The sequence below is a fragment of the Vanessa cardui genome, chromosome 22, assembly GCF_905220365.1.
Source record: "Vanessa cardui chromosome 22, ilVanCard2.1, whole genome shotgun sequence".
Lineage (NCBI taxonomy): Eukaryota > Metazoa > Arthropoda > Insecta > Lepidoptera > Nymphalidae > Vanessa > Vanessa cardui.
In genome coordinates, this window is record NC_061144.1 from 1,280,650 (window position 1) to 1,294,345 (window position 13,696).

The 13,696-nt window shown below is 32.0% G+C and overlaps 1 protein-coding gene across 1 annotated transcript; it reads right to left on the minus strand.

Moving 5' to 3' along the window:
* Nucleotides 1–1,117: 1,117 nt before the first annotated feature.
* LOC124539382 (odorant receptor Or2-like) lies at nt 1,118–12,479 on the minus strand. Its single transcript, XM_047116770.1, has 5 exons — nt 11,689–12,479; nt 3,161–3,257; nt 2,444–2,548; nt 1,356–1,511; nt 1,118–1,174 (listed from the first exon to the last, which is right to left on the minus strand). The coding sequence occupies exons 1-5, from the start codon at nt 12,477–12,479 to the stop codon at nt 1,118–1,120; spliced, it is 1,206 nt and encodes a 401-aa protein (XP_046972726.1).
* Between the last annotated feature and the right edge of the window lie 1,217 nt (nt 12,480–13,696).

Here is a 13,696-nt window from a genome sequence, read left to right on the forward strand (position 1 = left end):
GCGAAAACGAAATATGAGGACAAAATACTGGGACGGCAGGAATTTATCAAATGATTATACTTTCGTATATAGTTTTTGAGCTTTAATATTATTCATTGTTTTTTTTTTGTAACATCTGGTGCTGAAAGTAGAATAAATATTCTTTGTTTTAGTATAAATAACGTTAGTTGAACGAAAAATTTAAATAAAATAAGTTAGGCCACCTGTTGGTAAGTGTAAGTTAAGCCACCAGTATGCATAAGCACTAGTTCACTCACCAGCAATACCAAGACTTGCCGTTTGGCCGTAGAATGTTTGATGGGCAACAGTGTGGCACCTACTTTGACGTGGGGACTTAATATAATATGTTTATGACATGAATTACTTTAAAAATAAAGAAGGTAAAACAAAAGAATGATCGCACATACATAATATTTCAATTTAGTAATTTTTATCACCTGTTACTGAACTCCAGTTGCGTTAAAGAGGAAACAAGGGGAGAAATCAAAGGTCATAATGAATATTTTTTTTAATATAGCATAAATATATAAAAGATATGTTTATATGTGAATAAGCGAAAAGCCTGCCAGTATTCCTATCCTTTTTGCATGTCTTCATATTTTGTAAAGTTGCATTTTTTATCTGTACATATATGGAAAAAGAAATAAAATGAAATCAAAATCTATTCATAATAATGTAGATCCAAAATTGCAAAATTTGGAAACAATTAGCTTTTCCATTTAAAATATTCCTATTACAAAAACAATCTTTATTTTTTAATTTGTAGACTTTTTATAGAATAAGACAAACATAGGTTATATAGCTGGAATCTCTTGCTGTAAAATAAAGTTAAGATGTCTTCTCTTCAAGAGACAAAAGCAAATTCAAAAAGTATTATTTCCATTCTAAATCAGTAAATAAATAATATGACAATAACGAAAACGTTTCATTTAAAGATGATTTATGAATCCAAATTCAATTCACTAAGTTTTAAACTGACTACAATAATAAGCTTAAGTAACAATTGTTGCTAATTTACCAAATCCTAATAGTTTGAATCGTGCAAAGTTATTATACGCTAAATGTTTGCTAAGCACAATCTGCTTGGAAACTGCGAATACCCTTATTTACTCCCAAACTAATCCTGTTGAGACTGACTCAGGAGTGTATAGTAACTGTATGCCCCTTTCAGAATCTGTAATTTAAATACACAATTGAAATTCTATAAAATATATGCAGTTTGAAAATCAACTTGGAAATTTTGGTGCCAAAAATATTAACTGTGTCAATAAATCCAAGTGCAGTTATTATTTTAGCTTTTATGTTTTTAGTAATAGAGTATAATTTTCAATGTACATAAATTCAGTCTCACTCACGCTTATGAAGGTGGCAACAGTGATATTAGTGAACGGTCCAGCGCTAAACACTATAACTCGGTTGAACTGGTCGACCAAGATATTAATATCTTTTTGCTCTGAGACATTTCTCGTCCACCAAATGCTTTCATACGGACCGAGTGACGAATCTCTACTCTAGAAATAAATACACTTTTATCATCTACACTGTCAAATGATCACTTAAAATAATAATAAAAAAATATTGTAGAAAGGGTTGACATTTTTTTCTTTTTAAATACATAAAGGGAAGGGAAATGATAATCTTCATCATTCAATCATTTATTCCATTTACAGTGTATATGTACCAACCTTGAGAAAAAAGTTGTAATGTCACTAGTGCCTGTAGTAACATTACCCACTGACCCTTTAAACAGGAACATAACCAATATAATTATATATTTTTAATAGCAATGGAAGGAATTCTGTAGATCATATATGTGTGTGTGCTGTTTTACACAGACAGACAGACTCACTTTTCCCTGCGATAAATCCAACACGAACGGAAACTTCAAGAGCAGACCAACATCTTTACGTTCATACTGAAAATTACTCGACCGAAAAACCTAAGTTGTGTACCTAGGGACTTATAATCTGTGGCTCTATAACGAAGCCATTAGACCAGCGAGATGTTTGAAAAATATAAATGATTTATTGATGATATATTAATTAATAAATAAATGAATAAATCATTTTTTATCTGTCATCATTAATATACGACTATGGAAGTTGTCTATATCATTTCGTCTAATCGAGAAGATGTCATCATCCGATCTGATGATGAATTCAGAACGAGTGATGATGTTTATATTTAATTAAGTATCATACATATAATCCAATTAAATGTAATCTTGATTACGATTTTGGCAAAGATACTAAACAATATAGCGATCACACGATGCCCCCAAGAGACGGAATAGGTACTCTTTATTATTAGGTATTTCAGTGTGCTGAAAGGAACCACCAGTGAATCATCACAAGGCCTTATATGGGTTCAACGCGTAAAAAAGTTTTTACTGCGTGTAAAAAAGGACAATGTCACAAATTATAAAGTAGGTTTAATTACGTACCACGTATAGAACATCATTGCTGTGCCAACAATACATAAAGAGTTGTGCTACGCCAAATATCAAATATTCAACTGTGATGAATCTCTGCATTGTACTTGTTTCGATCTAAAAGCAAATAAATATAAATATTGGACAAAATCATGTACATTACTCTGATCCCAATGTAAGGAGCTAAAGTGTTATGAAAAATCAGAAGTAACGACGGTATCACAAACATCCATAACAATAGACATAACACAACATAGAAAACTAATGAACTTTTTCTATATCGATTCGACCGGGACTCGAACCCGGCACCTCAGAGTGGCGTACCCATGAAACCCGTTGTACGACTTGACCTCGAAGGTCGTCCAAATAGCAATGAGGTTACTAAAACTTCAATAGTGTTCATACTTGGAACCTTATATTACTTAAATTCGAATCGAACGCAAAAAATCTTGATGTTATAATCATATGTTTTAATTTAGTAAATCGATTCCGATTATTATATAATAATCAGTTATTGAAATGAATATATTTGAAACCAATAAAGAATATTAATTTGATGATCAGGATGGCCCGAATGATAATTTACATTGATAAGTTAATAACAATTTTATAAATGATTCAAATAGCATTCAATCAGCTTGATTTGTATTTCAAACTGTATCGAAGTATTGGAAACTGTAATTGTAATTTCACTTGGTAATTATTATAGCATTTGATGTGTATACTCACAGTAATTTGATAAGCTGTTGCACAGAGCATTATTGAACAAACGATCACGTACAGAAACATTATTGGCGATAGACAAGAATCGAAGAGACGAATGAACCTGAAAGTATTTATTGGTATATTAGTCGTGAGAGTCGAGATGGCCCAGTTGAGTCGAGATGGCACAGTGGTTAGAACGCGTGCATCTTAACCGATGATTGCGGGTTCAAACCCAGGCGAGCACCGCTGATTCATGTGCTTAATTTGTCTTTATAATTCATCTCGTGCTCAGCGGTAAAGGAAAACATCGTGAGGAAACCTGCATGTGACAAATTTCATAGAAATTCTGCCACATGTGTATTCCACCAACCCGCATTGGAACAGCGTGATGAAATATGTTCCAAACCTTCTCCTCAAAGGGAGAGGAGGCCTTTAGCCCAGCAGTGGGAATTTACAGGCTGTTGCTGACGTAGTCGTAAGATATCGTTACATAATTGAAGCAATACAAGCAAAACTTGACTTAGTGATAGGGCTTTGTAAAGAAAAGCCCGTCTGGATAAGTACCACAATTCACCAGATCTTCTAGTGAGCCATTATTATAACGGTGTACAAGGGACATAACACTTTAGTACCCAAGATTGACGTATTGGCTTTATAAGGAATGATTAACATTTCTTATATGCGTCGGTTACCACTTGCTCCTGAGACACCAAATTTTTATCATTCAATAAAATTATTGATCTTGGTCTTGTAAAACAAAATTTTATATAGTTTTTATCCATAAAATTAGAATTAATTTATTTACATAAGTTATTTAATTTAAGTAATATTTGGATGAAATATTAATAATAATTAAAAAATAAAGATTCATTCTTGAATTAACAAATATTTCAAATTTGACTTAACTATTATTATAATCATTTTCACAAATTCATACAATACTTCTGATAAGACTATGCTATTTAACTTGAGACCAAAATATGCGAAGGCAGCAATACTGTCGGGTTTTGAATAGTCCATAAATACCGGATCAGCTTTATCATTTTCATATAACGGAATTCCGAGACCTCTAGTTTCTAATAAATCATGATATCCTCTAGTTTATGAAGCGCATACCCTTGAACCCGAGAAAAATACAAAACATCTTCAAGCTAGGTTCATTTTATGACATTTTTATATCTATTGTAATATAAAAGTCCTGTATCAAGTAACGACTTTGTTTATATACGATATTCCCGAATCTTGAAGCGAAATATAAAAGAAAAATCTTTTTGGTGTATTTTTTTTTGTTGCCAGTCGTATTTGTTGCATGCAAGGAGTACGAATGGAGTTACGGAGTCTGATGTTTCAAGTGCCTAATTTATGTGTGCATTTCATTTAGAAATCAACGCTGAAAGTAAAAAGTGTAAAGAAATCTCTGGAAACTTCTGCGAAATATTTGTATAGTGTGTTCATTAGTTACAAGTATTTTAATTTTCATATAGAAGAAGAAGAAAACAAACTAGATATAGGTTAGATCATACCGAATTTTGGGCAAAAATATTTTTAAAAAAGTCTTACAAGTTAAGATAATAAGCTGATACCAATATTGATTTTAAGTACAGTCAATAATTAGATCTCTAGAGAATGCCTAATAAATTATACTGAAAATAACAGCTGTGTGACTAAATTTAATGATCCTATATGTATTCACAGAGAAGCACGACTAATTCAAGACTTGTTTTAAAATCAGCTTTATCTACATTTTGGAACATTTTATTTATTTTTAATTTAAATAAGCAAACATGCTTAGTTAAGAGTTAGTTATCTGAGCTCTGCTAACTTTAAAAACGCTGGGATTTAACTGAAAATTTCTTACAAATCACTTTTTATGTGTCCAACTATTGAATTCACATTTGGACCCAGTTTCTTCAAGATCTACTGCGTTAAAAGTAAGAAACTAAATAGACGTGGCATTTATTTATCCAATAGCGAGAACAAGCACGTTTATTAACGCAAAACCTAATTTATATTAACAAAATGTATTTAATTTTAGATAAAAATCGTAATTTTCTAAAAGAATGGTCATATAAATTTGACGGACAAAAATAGAGATTTTTTTCAAAGAAGTATAGCTAACCAAACACTCAAACAGAGTCCGCTGTAAAAATCAACAATGGCACGTGAAACATCCGGCACTAAAAATACGGAGCCCTAGTCTTGCAAATGAAGCAAGTTAACATAGCAAAGCAGCAAAGAAAATATAGTCTAGGAAAAACATATAGTCGGATATGTTTTCCCTCAACCGATCTCCATTTTTGAAGTCACTGTACAAAGCTACAACTAGAAAAATATTTCAGAAAAATGACCCCCAGTCGTCAAAGTGCTGTATTTTAGAATTTCTATATGATGTTGTATGGAAGAATGATGTTTGAGTATTATTTTTATTATCAACAGTATTCGTCTATATCTTTATAACACATATAGTTTATATAAGTCTTCTATTATGATATCGGTAGGCGGACATGCGATTGACTCACCTGATGTTAAGAGGCCGATAGGTATTGGCCCTGTTAGAAACATCCACTGGCACATTGACGCTGTGAGATATTTTTATAGGTGACTGCTTCTTACCGTTCGCTATTTGGTAAGTAAATAAATCCACAACAGCGCGATTTTTAAGACACTTACCACAACGACTTTTGGGAACTAAATTACGCTGGCGGTTTTTCCGAATCGATTTGATTTGAGGACCTTCAAGAAAAGAGCGTACTCTTTCCTTAAAGGCCGGCAATGCACCTGTAAGACCCCGGTGTTGCGGATGTCCATGAGTGGTGGCACTTTCCATCAGGTGAGCCTTCAGCTTTGCCACCTATAACATAAAAAGGTGGATTTTCTACTTTAACTTTGTCCCCGGGATAAACAATCCTCATATATCGAATTGTCTGAGAATTGGCCCCATCAAAAGTCTATACAGATCCACGAGTTTACTAAGTAAAATAACGTATTTTTGAATTCATTGTTGTGAATATATAAACAACAAGACAATTGCTCCGATAGCAATAACCCAATCCGTTTGATGTATTATGTTCAATGGCGAGTAGTGTTGGAGCGTGTTCGAACATAAGCGTTTCGTTTTTATGTAATAAAAAAATATACCGAGTCTTTTTTATGTAAACCATCAAAAAATATATAAAAAAATGTGTGTGGGAAATTATAAACGCTGCTGTCGTAACGAATTGTTTACATAGGCTCAAAGCAGACAACCTTTTTGTAACATTATTGGTACCTATATTATATATGTACCAATAATGTATATGTGGCACATTGATGATAGTTAATATTTCTTACAGCGTCATTGTCTATGGGTGATGGTGACCACTTACCATCAGGTAGCCCATATGCTCGTCCGCCAACTTAAACCATAAAAAAATTGAAAAATTGCTTGCTTGCATGTTACTATAGTATGAAATCAATTCATGAAGCACATAATACATAATTAAAAGAGATCCATAATTGCTAGAAAATCATTAGAACTGTATAGAAATAATTGTATTTCATTCATAATTATGGAACGCGTTATGCAATTATTATGCAGATAATAACAGTGGACGGTGTGACATTCGCTGCACGTCTAATATTAATAATTGCGTTTAAAATTATTTATTAAATATTATGTAGCTTGCAAAGCCGCAAAATTTTCGAGCGATTTTATACGAAATTTAAACAAGATATTTGTTAGGCTTTACACAATCAATAGTGATTCATAAATTTAAATACCTCAAAAAAATATAGATGAAACTGATAAATGAATCATCATCATCATCCTAATGCCCTTATCCCAATTTTGTTTAGGGTGACATTCTTTCTAGCCATATCGTCTTTCACACAATCCATCCATCGTTTCCTTGGTCGTCCACTACCTCTGTATCCATCCACATCCATGCTCAAGGCCTTCCTTACCGATAAATGAATAAAAGTCTCAATAAACGTGTTAAGATACGATCGGAAATGCTAGAGAAAAGATGACATTTTATGCGTTTTACGTAATTTCCAATCCGACTACTGGCTGCAACTGTCATTATGATACCCGTTTTGATTGCGAATATGTTAAACTATTTGTCCCCCGCGGATTCTTTCAAGTTTTCGGGGTCCATCCTTCATTAAAGTAAGAGTTGGCTTCACAGCAAATTTTATCGAATTCGATTCATTGGTTTGGTCGTGAAGGAACGACAGACAGAGTTACTTTCACATTAATAAAATATTAGTAAAGATTATCTCGTCAATGTTTCTGTCATTCTGTCTGTTTTCCTTACCAAGAAAAAATATATTTACGCACTTATTAATATAAGTTTTTGTTTTGTTTTGGTAATAATGACCTATGACTAATATCAGTTAAAGATTAAAATTATTTAAAATAAACGAAAGTAACAACAGTCTGTACATTTTCCACAGCTGAAATGAGGCTTCTCTTCCATTAAGGAGAGGGTTGGAACGTATTCCACGACGCTGTTCCAATGCGGGTTGGTGGAATGCACATGTGGCAGAATTTCGATGAAATTAAATACATGCAGGTTTGTTCACGATGGTTCCCTCCACCGCCGAGCACGAGATTAATAAACACAAATTAAATACATATATATAGTGGTGCTTGCCTGGGTTTGAACCCGCAATCATCGGTTAAGATGCACGCGTTCTAACTACTGGGCCATCTCAGCTCCACAACAGCGCGATACATAAAATTATTTAATAATACTATAGTTAAACTGTCTTTATATTTTTTTTTTTATTTGATTCTATAAAGTTATCAAATCAAATACCACTTTTTAGATAGACCTGAGAAGATGTGCATAACTGTATAATCACCCTTAAGAAACTTCACTCTTAGGAATAAGCTGTTGAAGTTGAATAAAATATAAAATAGAAGGTTTTAAAATATAAAAAGGAGGTACTTCGATAAAAATTTCCACTGTCATAAAGATTAAAATAAATTTGGAATTTCGCCGTTCGCTTAAAAGAAAAGAAGCGTATATAACATAGATGTCCGATAATCGCAAGACATTCCTGAAATAAGTTGCTTCCCGAGGATTTGTTACTAATCTTTATTTGACAGGGGGCTTTTAAGGAATTAGCAGAGAAGGTAAAAATGTTGAGGATAAAGTCTCGCGATCAAAGTGACTTGTTTGTTCTTCTGCTATCGTTGTGGATTATTTCGGGGTTTTTTTCGTTCATCCATTCTACCTATAGACGAATAATCTAGGATATGTAAACATGATGATGATGATGATGATAACAAAGATGATTTTCTACTGAGACTCAAACTAATGGACCAAAAATTGAGATTAATTGCTGGCAAAATATTTGAGACTAGAAATTTTGGGTTGGTAGGTAAATTTATTGCTGTAATAAGTAGATGCTTAAAATAATGTTACATAATGTTTTATATAAGTTAAGAATAATGTGAAACTATTAGCATCTTATAATCCACATCGTTTAAATACAACGATATAATCCGATGCAGGAATAATTATATAGATATGAACTATACCGTAATAATCAAAATTATCACTTAAATAAAAGGCATAACTTCGAAGAACGTTAAGAAATTTAATTGATTTTTTCTGATACACGAATGGCTATAATATGTCAATCAGAGGGTAAATGGTCATAAGTGCCTACAATAGTGCTTTAAGAAATATTAACCATTCCTTGCATCACAAATATGCCACCAACTTTGGAAACTAATATGATCCCTTGTGCCTGTAGTTACACTGTCTCACTTAATATAAAAACTACAAACACAAGAATACTAGCTGTTCGATGGTGGAATAGCTGATCAAACAAAACTCTACCACAAATAAGATGTGCCACCTGAGATGGAACACTATAGTGAAGTAACGAAAACAGGCAGAAACGAAAACAAAATTGAAGGCAAATGGATATTCCCAGTAGTACGTTCCTGTCCAATACTGTCCCTTTAATTATTAATTACTAGTATGTACTCGTTCGCGGATTTGCTTTTTTCTTTTAGGATGTTGGCTATCATGTGTCAGGCAAAAGACGTCTACATCCTTTCTTGTAGTTCAAGTTTGTTTCATACCAAAATTCATTAAATTCGGTTCTTTGGATTGGTCGTGAAAGAGAGATAGATAGACAAACAGAGTTACGTTTACATTTATAATATTAATATAGATTGGATTTTTTAAAAAAAGACGCTACGTTTCTTACTACCAATTCGCTTTTGTGCTTAATTATCTACGCGCTCCATCTTTCTTTCATTTTATAATTTGAACATTTTACATAATTTCTGGTTGAAGGCTTGACATTATTGAATATAATGTTTGAATGAAAAACAGTATAAAAATCCTTTATATTAATTACATTGCATATTATTACATGAAACGAACCGCAAAACGACGCGAATTTTACACAACAAAATAATTAACGGACTGACGCATCAAATAAAATTAATTTAAAACGGAATTTATCAAGACATCCATGGGAATATGTCGCGTATTGCGATCAGATAAAGATCATTTTTGGGGCAAAGATTATGCGATATACGTTCGAAATGTTAAAAGGAGTTAAGAGTCAATTTAACTTGCACAGTAACTGTGGAAGTGTACATTTGAGTGATAAATTTCCTTTGACTAAGTTTATGACTTCTACAGATGTGAGAAATTCGAAGTTCATTAGATTTATGTTCGGTTTATTTTAACATTTAAAGTTTCTCTTGATGTTATGAGGTGTTTTCGTTGAGTTTGAATTAATTAAGAAAAGGTTATCGGTATGACGTATAATCATATCTTCGGCAGTTCTAACTAAAAGCGAGATTTAATTAGAACAACTAAATATTTCGTTAAGTCAACGTTCACGACGATAAAGTAAATTGGAAACTTCGTTTTCTTTAACTAATTACAGCGTAAACTATTACGTAGCTTGAGAGTATACTAACACAGTGATTATTAATTACGTTTAGAGATCATCCTGATTAGTTTCGTGCCCGCATTTATTATTATTATTAATTATGTGGTATGTAATATTTTGTGAATCGTTGGGCTAATGTCTCGTTTATTTAAGGAGACGGTTTGGATTGTAGAGGCTTATTCATGACGCTGCTATAGTACAGATAGGTGGTTACACATGTGGCAAATTTACTCATACTATTGTGTGATGGTTTCTTCATAAGCTTTTTTGTATGTACGCTATGTTAAAAATAGATGAATTCATTTGAAGGATGTTATTATGTTAGACGCGTTTTGTTATATATTTACTATTGATTACTTTTAAATGATTAAACTGTACAAGCCGAGATGGCCCAGTGGTCCGAACGCGTGCATCTTAACCGATTATTACGAGTTATGCATGTGTCTAATTTTAATGAAATTTTGCCACATATGATCCCAACAACCCGCATTGGACCGGCGTCGTGGAAACTTCTAACCTTCTCAAAGAGAAGAGGCCTTCGTCCAGCAGTGGGAAATTTACAGGCTGTTAATGTAAATGTGATGATTAAATGTTATGTTATGGATTTGTTTTGTTCTTGTGACGTTACGACCATTGATTATTGTTTGACGTACGATATACTGTTTTTAAGTAATGGGGCATAAGCATATTTGTTTTAAAATGTATACAGTTTTAAATTTTATTTGTTGTAGCAATTTGTTGAGAGTTCCGTGTTGACTTTTACTTTCGTCTAGTTCAATGTTAGGACAATCTTCAGACTACCTGAATGAACATGCTAAATGCATGAATAGTGAAAAGCAGATGATTCAATTTACTTTGAGTCGAAATTGAAACACGCTGGCATGACTTTCAAAGAAAGTTTGTAGGTGTTATGTTTCCAAATCTTTAAATATTATCTTGTAAAATTAAATCAGTACAATATGCCTTTGGTATACTTTTGGTCAATATTATTAGTATAAATTTGAAGCTATTTTAGTAATTGCAGCAATAATTCTCAACTTTCTTAATAAGAGTTAGTGTCTACAAAAAGTGCTCAAAAGTGCCAACTTATATAATGTGTGTACCTACCTATATTCTTAAATTTGTGGAAATGGAAAAATAGGTAATGGATTTTTTATTAAATTTTTGTTTTCTGATACAAGTTATATAAAAAGAATAGCACTTCTTTTTCAGCTTGAGATGTGTCAAATTTCTTATTCCTTCTTTGATAAAATATTATTTTCGTTAAAAAAATACAACATTTTTGCTTCACATATTAATTTATAGGCTGTCTATGTTCAGTACGAGACATGTCAAACTTATTATATATAAATGGAAATCTCCCATAGAAATCAGCTTTGCTCGTTTTATTATTTACACTATTGTTACTTATTTTATTTTTCATCGGAGCTTAAATACATTTCGTTTTAAGTACCTAATTTATTCAACATTTGGTAACATTTGTAGTGTGGACCGAAACAATTGAAAGTTGAATCGTAAGCTATATCTCTGACGCTTTTACGACGTTTTTATTGCAACACTAAGATGTTTTGTATCTTTATTGTCTGTTAATCTGTTAAGTAAACATCTCATTGTAATTAAAAATATATAGAAAAGATAAAACTTACTTTATTAATTCCACGTGACGTTTATAACAATTTTTCAAACGCAATTGAAATTCTTCATGACTCAAAACAAAATCAGCTGATCCGAAGATGTTACTGCTATCAATCCTCAACATTTCAAGTTCCCCCTTAAAGAACACCATTATAACAATGGCATTAGTATCAAATGAAGTTATCCATCCACCCCCATAAATCGCAGCATAGCTCTGATAAAAGCAAGCGATTATGTGGCCCTTAACAGTATTTTTGTCGATGGGTACCCAAGAACTTACAACTTGAGCGTAGTTTTCCGTGCCATTTTTGATGTTCTCCCTATAAGTTTCAGAGAAGACGTATTTGTAAATCGGTTGGCTGATAACGAAAACAACAGTTGTGTACATCAAGAGGATATAACTAAGCGTTATTTTTCTGCTGTATTTCGTGTATCTCTCTATAATAGAATCTTTAAGAACGTCCCGATTTCTTTGAATCATATCAGCTCTATTCACGTAGTCAATAATGTTGTTCCATTTCTCTTGATATATCAGAAAGCTGGTCACTTTGCTAACACTGACCGTTGCTAATAAGGTTATTTTAACGTTTGTCAAAAGTAAATTCATATCGTCTTTGACGAACCAAATCTCAGCATATTCAGTTGCTGTGAAAATTATAACAGTTAAATGTAAGAAAATATATAACAATTTCTTTAATGTTTGCGTTGGTAGGATTAAGCCCCAAAATTTCAGGGCACGAATGTTCGGCCCTAGTAGAGGGAATCTTGGGTCTTCAAGTTTTTTGAATATATATTCCAACATGATGCAAACGCAACAGATATGTTATGATGAAAGGCGTCAAGTGTGTGTAATATTACTCTAGTGATGTGCTGGAGACGATGTCGAATATATTAATGACGTCATTATATTGATTGCTTCGATGTATTTGTTTATTTTATAAAAACTTTAGTGTACTGTATCGAAAATTTATACGATACTTTTACATTTAAAAGATAATTTTGATAGTTTTGCCCAAATTTATTTACTCTTTTCTTTGATAATTTATTGGTAATATGTAATGAAGATTAATGATAAAAATGATTTCGACTAAACTTCCAAAGTAACGAGAATAATCTTTATCGGTTTGCAAACAAAATTGCTTCTCAATATCTGTCTATCCCTATGTACGCTTAGACTTTAAAACTACCCAGGGGATTGTGATTTGGTTTTAAACAGATAGAGTGCCTAAAGAGGAAGATTCATTTATAATACATACCTAACATATTAGGGAAACACTGATAATTTAAGAGGTTTCTAATTTGATGATGATAGAATAAAACAAAGTACTACAGTATTGTACACTTTCAAAAGTTCTAAGAGAGTAGGCGAATATAATATGTATGTCTATCTCTTAGGGATAACCCACAAAAACATGTATTATTCTTTACTTTTTACGACAAATATTTACGATTTTACGAAGTTAGTTTACGTAACATAGCAATAATCCTCATTTAAGTCTGTACCTTAAATACATTGTGCATTTAATATGACCTTGAACTGACTGAAAAGGTTGCTTCTGTTGTTTATTCAATTCTGTAGTAAAAAGACAGTCTGCAGTATATTTACTATCAGCCTTGTACCCGTGAGTAGCCAGGGCTGGTCGTTAGTTTAATATATATAAATGAGTTGCAGTTACACATTCAATAATGTACTGTCTGTGTATTAAACTATACATTTAATAAATATTATCTAAGTAGTTACTCTTTTTTTGTAGAATCAAAACATCGATTGTCGATAAGCTACGATGACATCCCTAAGAAAAGAAAAAACGTATACATTATTAATATTAATTATTTTACCGTGGAGTTGGTTATAAAATCAGAATGTATAATTATACTTGAAATTAAGACGCTATAGTGTTAGATTTCTAATTAATATATTTTGTAGAATAGTAATTACCTGTTAATAATCTTGGTATAATTTACCTTGCTTATTTTACATTTTATAGTGTATTTTTTTTTAAATTTTTACGTAATATA